Below are 12,963 nucleotides of genomic sequence, written 5' to 3' on the forward strand. Positions count from 1 at the left end.
TAATGATTGCACTTTATTGTGGATTTATTTTCATCTTACAGAGTTTAAACATCTTCCAGAACCTAAATAAGCAGCAGTTTGATACAGCTATTCATCTCTTTGAGGTTGCAATAATAGCAACTGACTTGGCTTTGTATTTCAAGTAAGTACCTGACTATACAAAAGGAGGCCCACACAATGTGTGGTTCTGCTTCCATGAATTATCTGCTGCATTAAGGTTAAAGGGCATTTATTCACACAGATGCACACAAGTTTGGTGGTTTTTTCGGATTATCAATGAGAATATCCTCAACGTAGAGGCCTGGAAGTAAATTTACCATACATCAGAAAACATATTTAAAAACTTAAGTCCCTCATCTGTATAGCTTTTTATCAGAAGTTTGAATTAAGAAATTCATTTGTTCATTATCAGAAGAGTGAGGTCAAAAATTTCATATGGTGGCTTTTTCTCTTGGTGAGTACACCCTGGACCAGAATGGGGCATGCAGTGTTTCAAGTTCAGAAATTTGATCCTGCCAGAGCATGGAAGCTGAATGATCTTGATGATTCTGACACACATGGGTCAAACCTACAAAACTAAGTTGTGTGCCTGCCTATTTATGATATTACCAAGGAGGCCAGATATTCCAAGTATCCACACATTTTCTTGTATGTGAAATATAAAGTTGCTTGGTGAACAATGATTACAACAAGGTGAGATAATTAATAAGATCCAAATATTCAATGACGAGCATTTTCAAATTATGCTTTTCTGATCTTTCTTTTAAAATAGCTATTAAATACTCAGGTTCAATCAATGTTCAATTTTGCTACATTTGCCTCTGATCTCATTTTTTAAGGAGGAAAAAGAGTGAGTGATGAGATTAAGGTACTCTACTCTTATTCCACTATGGAATTTCTTTCCCTTCTCACAAAGATATCACCATCTGATGTTGATGTGTATTCATCTTTTCCACTCATATTTTTTATATGGCACTGTTAAGTGTCTTTTAAATTTTTTGTATATCATATCATACTGTCTGTACATACAGACAGTATTTACAGACAGATTTCTGAAATCTGCTTTTTTTCATGCAACATTGTTTTACAGGTTTACCCTTGGTTATAAGTAAAAAGCTAATTCATGTGTTTCAACTGTATAGACTATTCAGCTGTTAAATATATTAAAATTAATTTACTCATTCCTTTAGGCATGGATGTTTAGATTATTTCCAGTCTTTCAAATGCAGATAAGAATGCTGCATGATTTGCATTTGTTCAACACTGTACCACTTTGCAAAACTGTACTCTTGTAGTTGTGCCAACTTACCTTCCCACTAGGAGTGAACAAAATTCTTGTGATCTCACATCTGTAATACATGCACATTTAAAGCTTATTCTACTAACCTATTGACCGTGAGATGGTATCTATTGTTCAAATTTGTCTTGATTATCAGTCAGACCAAACATCCATATATTTTGGGTTCTAAATTTGTGTTGGTTATATGTGCTGTTATCTTATCACAATCTGTGGCCTTTATGTTTATATTATGATCTCCTTTCTCATTTGTAATTTTTAGTTTTAAGTTTTGAAACTTACTTATGTTTGCCTCTTTATGGTTTGTGCCTTTTCTGCCTCAGGCCTTTCTCATGCCAAAGTTAGCCATTGGCTATTCCCATCTCCTAGCCTCGACTGCTATGTTAATGTCCCAAAGCAAAGTGGGAATATAAAATATGAAAAGTACATAGTTAAGATATTTTTCATCTGCTTTTATATGAGAAAATTGTAGCATAACAATATTTTTCCTAGGAAGAGAACCATGTTTCAAAAACTTGTTGATGCTTGTGAACAAATGCAAACTGAAGAGGAGGCCATCAAATATGTAACCATTGATCCAACCAAAAAAGAGGTTATCATGTGAGTAGTCCAAATTGTGTTTCTCTTTTAGCAAAAACAACATCTTTTGGGGGCCGGGGATTTAGCTCAGTGGTTCTGGCGCCTGCTGCACAAGTGCAAGGTCCTGAGTTTGATCCCTGGTATCAAAAACAACAACATCTTTTGTATTTCTTTCTATTTTAACAATTTTTCTTTTCTTCCTAAGGGCAATGATGATGACTGCATGTGACCCATCTGCTATATCCAAACCCTGGGAGGTACAAAGTCAGGCAAGTCCCATTGCATTTTCTTTTCTGCCACACTCTGAGATGATGTCTAAATCCCATGTAAAAGTCCATGTGAAGATCTCTCATGACCTCAGAACCCTATTCTGACAAATCATAAGTGTCAGTGAGACAACAGATCACTTCATCAGGCCCTAGAATAAGGTAAAATAGAGGAAACTGGCACATGCCTATCATCCCAGCATTCTGGGAAGCTGAGGCAGAAGGACTGGAAGTTCAAGACCAGTCTGGGCAACTTAGTGACTTAGCAAGAACCTGTCTCCAAAAGGGGGAGGGATGTAGCTCAGTGCAAAGACCCTGGATTCAATTCCTAATAATGATAAGGAAGGAAGGAAGGGACGAAGGAAGGAAGGAGGGAAGGAGGGAAGGAGGGAGGGAGGGAAGGAGGGAAGGGGAAAAGCAGCTTTCTTGAAAGAGTCCCTTACCATTGAATAGGCTGTAAAAATGTATGCAAAATTATTTGGAGATGCATGAGTGTTTTAATAGATGTGCTACATCAGAATATGTGTGCTTCTGCCACCTGCATCGCAAGCGCAAGGTCCAGAGTTCGATCCCCATAACCAAAAATTAAAAACAAAAACAAAAAAATAGAATACGTGTGCTTTCCTCTGTTATGGCTGGCTTTGCTCCCATCTCTTCTTCAGTGTGCTGCCAGTTACTGGAAAGCACTCACTGAGGTTCAGGTTAAGGTTGTACCTCTGTCACCTTGGGGAGCACCTCTGAGGCAACATTTGACAACTTACCCTCTTACTAATTGGAAGAAAGAAGCTTCCATTTTTCCTTCTAAAACTTCAGGGGAAACCTTAAGCAGAAGACAGCCCAGAATTACCATGTTCAACTGTAAACCTGGATTGTGTCTGTAAACACAAAATAAATGGAGCCCACAGCAGTGGAGGAAAAATACCTTTCTCCTACCCTTCCTAAATTCATGGCTCTGGCCCCTTTTAACAAAAGACATACTAACAGGAAAAAAGCACACAACTGTATTCGGTTGTACATGGGCGGTTTCATAAGGAAATGAAAACCCTAAGAAGCAGTTAAACTTGTATATTATATGCTGGGCTTGATGAAGAAGTGGACAGTCATAGAGAAATAGAATTGGACAAAGAGTTATGACTAACAGTAATTCGGGAAACTTAGCAGAGCCTATTTTTCAGATTATTTTCGGCATCTCTGCTTGGCTTCTTTCCTGCAGGTATAGAGGGGGGCACCTCTTGGATGAGGCCCTTTTGATTGGCTTTGGGGTAAAGTCAAACAGTAATTCCTAGGTTCTATGACTTGCTTCACGGGGGAACAGCTAGGGGGAAAGGTAGAGTCACCTTCCTGCTTCTGCAGTTCCTCAAATTCTTTCAGTTTAAAATATTTGGGGGTAGCATGCTCTGAAATCCATCACCATCAAGTCTAAAACCAAATGCTTAGTCAGCTTGCCATGTCTGGTCAAGCTCCTGTGTCCTTATCTTTGCTATCACCTAAGCAGGAAACCTGGGGACTCACTTGAGCTCATCTCAGTCTCAAAACCATTTCCATCTACCATGTTTGTCATGGGCTTGGTTAAGACTTTTCCCCAGGCTTTGATCAGAACTCTGGTGGTGGCCTCCTCATTCATCTCCTCTAAACTCCCCAGCCTCTCAATCCCAGCAATCTCTGATTGCTGCTGGGATTATTTGCAGAACTCTCCTCTGTCACACCACTACTTAAAAACCTTCTAAATTCCCCATTGCCAGATATTTCCAACCTTTTTAAAGAAACAAAGTCCATTCCCTGTCCCCACAAAAGTTGTTCAAAAATAACTTTGTGAAAGAGAAAAAAAGAAAAGCTACTTTAGCTTTAATCTCTCTTGGCCTCCATCCTCTTGGGCCTCTGGTACACTTGAGAGGAACCCTAGTGCTCCAGGAATAAAAACCTTTGGCCTGGATAATCAAGTTCAAACTTTCCAGCACAGTACACAGGGCCTATCACTACTTGTCTGTAACTTACACTCCCAAGGATGTTCCTATCACTCTTTCCTATGTCACTGCTGCACACTCTAGCCTTATTAACACAAGCTCTAGACATTCCATTTACCCCTGCACAGGGCCTGCCTGTTCTCTTTACCTGGCAAACTGCTACTCACTCTTGATAATATAGCATAAATGTATCCTCTGTTATTCATGAAACTTACCTTTCCTCCCCTCCCCTCAGTCTGTGACTTACCACATTGGCTCATGTCTGTCTTCACTAGCCTGTGAGTATTTGTAAGGAAGAAGTTAATTTCATCTTTCCCTTCTTGCCAAATCTGATTCATGTCAATGTAAGGCATCGAACGTGATTGTTTTAAATGAAAGAATCTTGAATATTCTTGCACTGTATGTAATCAAGTAAAGATATATACCAATTTTTGTACATGCTGGATGCTTACACAAACTAAATGTGAAGGACAAAGGAGGACTTGGGAAAGATTGGAGCTTGAAGATAAGCATCTCTCCATTACCCCTCTTTATGGCTGAGAATTGGTAGCAATACAAATAGCAGATGGACACTCTTGGAATTTGAACACTGAAGTAAAAAGAAATAGTCCCCCTTTTCCATTTCAGTCTAATCTGTGAATGGTATCTTTTTAAAACTTAAGAGCATCTGGTTTGATGTTACTCAAGCATTGACTGTAAACTCTTCCCTTAAATGTCACTCATACTAAGAAAATACAAGTTCTCTAGTGAACCAAACCTTTCTTCTTTGCAGGTAGCATTTCTGGTTGCAAATGAATTTTGGGAACAAGGAGATCTGGAGAGAACAGTGCTGCAGCAACAACCTATTGTAAAGACCTTAACAAAGAATGCACTACTTATTAAAAATTAGCAATACGAATCAGTGTATTTTGTTCACTTATTCTTGGAAAAGCATCTTAAAAAGATTTCTTTCTTGTTCTAGCCTATGATGGACAGAAACAAAAAAGATGAACTACCTAAACTTCAAGTTGGATTTATTGATTTTGTTTGTACTTTTGTATGTACGGTAAGTGTGTTAGATGTCCACTCCTGTGACAAAATACCTGAGAAAAAAAATTTACTTGTTTCAGCTCATGGTTTCAGTCCATGTTCACTTTGCTTCATTGTTTTTGGGCTGTAGCAAAGCAGAACATTATGGCAGAGAGACCACTGAAAGAGCATAACTTCTCATTTCATTGTGGCCAGGAATCAAAGTGAGAGAGGGAGGAAGTGGGGTGGGGATAAAATATACCCTTCAAAGGCACACCCCCAATGACCTACTTCCTCCAACTAGACTCCTGATTGACAAGTTTCCAGCACTTTCCAATAATTCATTAAATTATGAATTCTTAAATGGATTAATCCATTCATGAAGTCAGAGCTCTCATGACCGACCCCCCCCCCCCCCCCCCCCGCAAAAGGCCTCATTTCTCAACACTGCTGCACTGGGGATAAAACCTTCAAGATGTGAACTATATAATCATTTAGATGATTATGTTTCTTTCAAACTGTAATCATTGGGAAAGCCATTATAGAGGTGTCATTGTTTTTCCACAGTACTTTGAGGCTTGACCTAATCTCATTCTGGGTAGAATAAAAGGTGTGAGAGCTCAGAGGTAAGCCACTCAAACAGACCTAATTAGGCAGGTAGGAGAAAGCACCTGTATTTCTCAAACTGTAGGCACTGAGTTCTGCTCAACAGCAGATTTGAGCACACCATACCTTATAGCACCTTTTTTGTATATGAAAAATACTGAGTATCAACTGTATGATTAAAGTAGTTTCTGACCTCAAATTCTCTCTAGGAGTTCTCACGGTTTAACAAAGAAACCACACCTATGCTGAATGGTCTTCAGAATAACCGAATGGAATGGAAATCTCTAGCTGATAAGTATGATGAAAAGGTGAAGATAATGCAAGAGGAGGCGAAAAAGCAGGAAGGAAAAATAAATGGAAAAAGTTAAGTGGAATTGCTTTCACTCTGTGTAAGTAGCCAGAAGTAGGAATGACTAAATATTGCATGACAAAAGCATAAAAAATCAAATGCAAACAGGTGCAGACTGCTAATTATAAAAAATTAATTAGTGGTTTTAGGGTATGAAATTGTCCAATCTGTAGGATCAAGGATAAGTGAGAATATAGCTTTAGCCCAACATTCTGCATTAGCTGTAAGATTCTGGGCAACTTGCTTAACATCTCTGAGCTTAATATTCTTCTCTATATAATAAGAAAGTCTTAGGGATATCCACCTTAAAGAAGTACTACAGTAAAGCTGGCCAGCTAATTGAAGTGACATGAAGGATACTGCAAGATTTTGCTTGTTCCCTAAATGTCTCCACATAGTACTATTTTTTCTGGCCTGAAATTTCTACCCCAGTCATGCACTGGGTTTAACATTGTTTTCAGGAGGCCTGTTAAAATGCCTCTTGATCAACTATGTGTTCATTAAATGACTGAAATGTGATCTTAAAAGTGGAATGATAATTTTTTCTTCGAAGTTTAGCACTCTAAAAGTTTTGTAAGGAATTCTTATTGACAAAGAAATCATCTCTGGGAAGGCCTGGAAAGAAGATATATTTCTTTTAGATGGTTCTATAGTGTTTGGTGGGCTTCAAATCAATTCATAGAAAATAAGAACATTTTCATTAACAAAGTTAAGGATGTCCTTCACTAGAATAAAAACAGCACTTTCAGACTCCTGGATACCCATTTACTGGTGTATTCCAATGCGTGGAGGTTCTATAAAATGCCTGTTGGGCAAGCCCTTGAAGAAGAGGGGGAACTTCACCTTCAAGAGTTTACTATCTGAACAGGGAGCTAGATATTAAACAATCAATGCATAATTGATGATCTGTGACAGGGAAAGCACTGAAGCCTGGTGTGTATGTGGGGGATGTGAAGAGCTTTCCTGAGGGATGTCTGTGCTACCGTCTCAAGACAGTAACCTCTGACCCACACAAAAGGAGCAAGGGTAGAGGAGGAAGGGAAAAAACAGAATATGCAAAAAAGATGTTGAAGTGGGAACAAGCTTGGTGTAACTGAAGAATTTTAAAACTGATAGAACTGGAGTCTAGAGAGCAATGGGGCCACAAGACCAGATGAAGCTGGTAGTGTGGCCAGCTGCCAGATCATGCCATCTGAGGCCTACCTAAGAATTTCAGTCTTCCAAAGTTAGTGTAGGGGTTCAAATAGGACAGTGTAAGATCTGACATGCATGTCAGCAAGTGATTTTTACTGTGCATGTAAGATCAAGGGTACTACTAATAAAGTACTACCAAATTTTACCTTTATCACAAATTTACAATGAAAACATCAGTTCTTTAAGTGGCTCCTGACATTTTAATTTTCCAGTATAATGGATAGAGATCTACCCTTTATTTGCATATTTACTTCTGAATTTTTTCCTACTAGAGAATTCTCTGGGAACTAAGAACATTATATTGTATTGTCTCAGTGAGACACTGAGTTGTTAATTTTCTAACCACATATTTTTAAAAATAAAAGAATTGTGAATAAAAATTTGCTTTTGAATGGTCAAACCCTTAGTACTTCCCATAGGTTCATTTACTAATTAGGCTAAAAGGTGACAATGAGAGTATTAGAGTAAAAACACTACCTTTATACTGACTCCTAATAATATTGCTTTTCTCTCTGCTTTCTTTTAAACTAGCTGCCCAAGATTCAGGAGGTGGTGGTGATGACAAAAAGTTCAAAACATGTTTAATGTTGTAATATAATCCAACTGGTCTAAATTTCAAATATTATCTTAGTTTTGAAGTGAAACAGAAAACATTCAAAAGAACTTCAGTAAATTTCACTCAGCAACTATTAAGAGAATCTTTAGAAAAATTACCATGACTACCAAAGAGAATATATACTGCTGACTTGAAAACTCTGAGGGTAAAATAAAGTTCAACAAAAGTGTTAAGACAAAAATAAGTGTGTTTTTGGTGCCAATTTTTAAAAAACTTAATCCTACAACTAGTCACAAATTTTTAAAAGTTATTAATTATATTTATTTGCTAGGGCTATAGAAAAGTACCATAGACTGGGCAGATTAAAAACAACAAAAATTTATTTTCTCACAACTGTGGAGGCTAGAACCCAGAATTTCAAGATCGAGGTGCTGACAGGGTTGGTTTCTTGTGAAACTGCTCAACTTGGTTTATAAATGGCCACTTTCGCTGTGTCCTCACATGGTTGTTCCTCTGTGTACTAGTTTCATTCTTGTAAGGACACCAGTCCTGTTGGATCAGGGCCCACTCATATGACCTCATTTTCAATACTTCATTAATGGCCCTATGTGGCACAGAGGATTAGGATTTCAACATATGATTGAGAGGTGAGGGAGGTATTTAGCCCACAACATTTGTCTTTGTGATTCATACCACAAACTACTTTCTGAACTAAAAATCTCTCATCCACATGTTAAATACATTGTAGAATATATTGAGGTATATAAATACAGTATAGAAAATGAGAAAAAAAGATATTTAATCTTATTCCTTCAGAACTGCTTATTATCTCTTTACATTTTACCCTTGATAATGGAATGATGGAGACCATACCCCTCTGGGCAGCTTGTAAAAACAATATCATTGTCTTATGCTCCCCCTTTAAAGTCTAAAATCAATTAATGTTATGCATAAATACAATTTTTAACTCTAAGAACTATTCTCATAGGAAGAATTATCAGTTTATAAGACACTACAAGGATAACCCAATGCAAGCTAAATCAGTGCATAAATATTCTGCATCATTAGAAGGCATGATTTGGCTATGCAGAGGATTTTTTTGTTTTGTTTTGGTACTGGGGATCGAACTCAGGTCCTTGAGCTTGTGCGGCAGGCAGCAAAACCACTGAGCCCCGGCCCTTGACTATGCAGAAACTTCACTTATCAAAAGCAGCCTGGAAAGACTTCTACCTAGACTACTTTAAAAAAATTACTAACAGAAGTATTCAGCAGACATTCTAAATATTAAATTGTGATGAGAAACTAAGAAACTAACTATGGTGGCGCACACTTGTAATCTCAGCTACTCCAGAGGGTTAGACAGGAGGATCATAAAATTGAGGCTAGCCTTGCAACTTAGTAAGTTCTTATTTCAAAAAAACAAAAAAAATAGGCCTGGGGATGAAGCTTAGTAGTAGAGCACTTATGAAGCAAACCTAAGGCTTGTGCCACAGCAGGCTGTTTGTTATCACTGAAAGCTCTAAAAGGTTTGCCAACACTGTGTCTAGGTTTATCCCTCAGGAGAGAGAGAACAAAGGAGAGCGAACAATGACTTCCATTACATGGTGTATGTCTGTTTGAGTATCAGAGAAATTCATATTTTCTTCTTTTACTTATCTGTAATCACAAAATTAGAAAACAGAATAAACATTAATAAATTCCATATATTTTGCTAGTTTTTTGTCAAAAATATCTAAATTATAATAAATTTAAGATCTATGAACCTCAAGTATTCTTGTTTTATACAACGTAATGATCAATTGTGAACAGCCAAGACATAAATCACCATTTGCTAATACTTTTACAAGTTATTTTTCCCTTTCACATTAGAATGTAAAGTTCAAGAGGGGGGATTTTTGCCTGTCTTGTTCACAACTTCATCTTGGCACCCACAGTAATGGCTGGCACAAGGTAACCACTCAGTAAATATAAGTGAATGATATTTTGAATGAATGTTATAACAAACAAATATAAATTAGGAATGGTAAATCATCATCTTGGCTAGTGATATAAGCACTTTCTTTCTTTCTTTCTTTCTTTTTCCCTTAAATTCTTTTATTGGTACATTTTAGGTATACAATTTGTTTACATTTATCATTGGGTACTTGTACCTGAACATGATGTATCTTGGTTCTTATTTTCTCCCCATTACCTGTGTGCCCTTCACCCCCCCCAACCCTTCCCCATTTACACAGAATTTGTTTCCATTTTTTTTCTTTTCTCATAATTTTTCCTTTCCCTCCTTTCCTTTCCCCTACCCCTCCCACTTCCCCTACCCCTTTGGACCTTTTCTTCCTATTTCAAATTATCAATTATTCATTTTAATCATTTTAATTCTTATTTACACTGAAACTATTCAGTACTTACACATGTGTGTCCTATTTATTTCACTTAGGAGTATGGCCTCAATATGCATCCATTTAGCTATAAATGTCTCTAGTTTCTCATTCTTTATGGCTGAGTAGTACTCCATTTTATTAAAAAAAAAAACACATCTTCTTTATCCAGTTTCCAGTTGATGGGCACTTGGGCTATTTCCAAGCTTTAGCTATTACAAACTGTGCCGCTATAAACATGGGTGCACATATATCGCTGTGGTATGATTCTTTTAATTCTTTTGGGAAGATACCCAGCAAGGGAATAGCTGGGTCAAATGGGTCCTCTAAGCCTAGTTCTTTGAGGTATCTCCATAATGATTTCCACAGTGGTTGCACGAGTCTGCACTCCCACCAACAATGGGGAAGGGTTCCTTTCTCCCCACACCATCAGCATTTGTTATTGGTTGATTTCTTGATAGCAGCCATTCTTTCTGCGTTGAGGTAGACTCTCAGTGTTGTTTTCATCTGCATCTCGAATGACCCGTGATGTTGAACATTTTTTCATATATTGATTTGCTGCTTTTACTTCTTTGTCTGAGAAATGTCTGTTCATTTCAGATGCCCATGTTTGAATTGGGTTTTTTAATTTGGGGGTCTGATTTTTTTCAGTTCTTTATATATTCTATATAGTAGACCTTTGTCCGAGACACAGCTGCTAAAATTTTTTTCCCACATTGTAGGTTGTCTTTTAGCTCTGTTGTTAGTTTATCTTGCAGTGCGGAAGCTTTTTATTTTATTTTATTTTTTTGGTACTGGGGATCGAACTCGGGTCCTTGCGCTTGTGCAGCAGGCGGTGAAACCACTGAGCTAAACCCCCGGCCCCTATTTCTTCCTTTTTTTTTTTTTTTTTGGTACCGGGGATCGAACTTGGGTCCTTGCGCTTGCACGGCAGGCGGAGAAACCACTGAGCTAAATCCCGGCCCTGAAGCTTTTTAATAAGATGAGATCCCACTTGTTGATTCTTTGTGCTACTTCCCATGCTACTGAGGTTTTGTTCATAAAGTCTTTTCCTACGCCAATGTCTTCAAGAGTTCTACCTAACTTATCTTCCAGAAAGTTTAGTGTTTCTGTCTTAATATTTAGATCTTTAATCCACTTCGATCTTAGTTTAGTGCATGGTGATAGGTATGGGTCTAGTTTTAATCTTTGGCAGGTTGAAATCCAGTTTTTCCAATACCATTTATTAAATAGGCTATCTTTCCTCCAATGAGGGTGGCTGGCTCCTTTATCAAAGATGAGGTAGCTGAGTATGTCTGGAGTTGTTTCTCCACCTTCTAATCTATTCCACTGATCCTTGGATCTGTTTCTTTGCCAGTACCATGCTGTTTTTATCACAGTAGCTTTGTAGTATAGTTTCAAGTTGGGGATTGTGATACCCCCAGCCATGTCTCTGTTCCCTAGAATTGCTTTTGCTATTCTAGGTCTCTTCTGGTTCCAAATAAATTTTTGTGAAATTTATTTCTAAGTTCTGTGAAGTATATTGTTGGAATTTCAATCACCATTGCATTAAATCTATATAGCATTTTTGGAAGTATGGCCATTTTCACTATATTGGTTCTTCCTACCCAGGAACAAGGGATGTCTTTCCTTTTTTTTTTTTTTTTTTCTTGGTACCAGGGATCGAACTCAGGCCCTTGCGCTTGCACAGCAGGTGGCCAAACCACTGAGCTAAATCCCCGGCCCCCTTATTTTTCATTTTCTTATATCCTCCTTGATCTCCTTTTTTAGAGTGCTGTAGTTTTCAGTGTAGAGGTCTTTTTAAGCACTTTATTTCTATTACTTCAAATAATTTTGAGACTTCACTTCTAGGATCACTATTATTTTAGGAACTACATAAGAAATTATTCTATTAGTTTTATGTAGTTTTTGACCCCAAGATCAACTCAAAAAACCTCCTCTCCCCAGTTACCTGAAATTGAGAGTAGCAATGTGCCACCACTGCCAGTCTGCCAATATAGAACTTTGCTTTAGAGAAGGTGTTAAGTGTAAACCTTTTAGACCAAGGGTCCACTGACCACCACTGACTATACCAAGAAAAAGTGTGCAAACGGAATCTAGAATTAATGTTTAAACTAATCATGTTTATATATATTCCAAAACTGATATCAATTTTGCTTTGGATTCTTCAGTTTTCCTCAGAAATACAAGATTCTCTTTATTCACTATAAGTGGTAAAGATAAAAAACAGCTTCAGGAAATGAGGGGACTTCCACATGATGTTTAACATTAATAAACTCTGTTTTTTGATAAAAGCTTCAAAATTATTGCAGAATTATTTCCTAGATAGTTCCTTTATATAGCACAATGCTTCATACATAACAGAAGCCTGATTAAATATATGTAGAATTAATAACAACTGTTTGGGCCAGGGATTTAGCTCAGTGGTTTCGCTGCCTGTTGTGCAAGCGCAAGGACCTGACTTTGGTCCTCGGTACCAAAAAACAAAAAAACCACAACTGTTTAATGGAGGGAAATTCTCTGATAGTAACTACAGTGGTCACCTCAGTTCAAGAACTTAATTTGTTCCACAATTCTGGGGAAGATGGGCACGTTCATGTTCATGTGGGGAAGATGGCTACAGTTGTGTTCACCACCCAATGTGGAATTTGAGCATGGAAGCAAAATTTTGCCAAATGCTTGTTTGCAAACTGAACTGTTCATGAACAAATGTGTTCCTAAACCTAGGCACTGCTGTATTTTAAAATAGGATTCTCGGGAGCCAAGGAT

At 37.6% G+C, this 12,963-nt stretch overlaps 2 protein-coding genes across 8 annotated transcripts in view; one reads left to right on the forward strand and one right to left on the reverse strand.

Moving 5' to 3' along the window:
• Pde6c (phosphodiesterase 6C) overlaps nucleotides 1-12,574 on the forward strand; it is a 71,220-nt gene extending 58,646 nt beyond the window's left edge. The window contains 7 exon segments of the mRNA XM_087184939.1: nucleotides 42-142; nucleotides 1,790-1,897; nucleotides 2,082-2,149; nucleotides 4,883-4,953; nucleotides 5,068-5,151; nucleotides 5,930-6,083; nucleotides 7,795-12,574. Of these exon segments, the coding sequence (XP_087041065.1) occupies nucleotides 42-142; nucleotides 1,790-1,897; nucleotides 2,082-2,149; nucleotides 4,883-4,953; nucleotides 5,068-5,151; nucleotides 5,930-6,083; nucleotides 7,795-7,856 (648 nt within the window). The 3' untranslated portion in view covers nucleotides 7,857-12,574.
• The window catches only part of LOC101703188 (protein FRA10AC1 homolog), an 85,190-nt gene that overhangs the window by 18,922 nt on the left and 53,305 nt on the right, over nucleotides 1-12,963 (reverse strand). The window lies entirely within an intron of this gene.

Source organism: Heterocephalus glaber, unplaced genomic scaffold (genome assembly GCF_053883595.1).
Source record: "Heterocephalus glaber isolate CG9 unplaced genomic scaffold, H.glaber_assembly_v1.0 deba00001497, whole genome shotgun sequence".
Lineage (NCBI taxonomy): Eukaryota > Metazoa > Chordata > Mammalia > Rodentia > Bathyergidae > Heterocephalus > Heterocephalus glaber.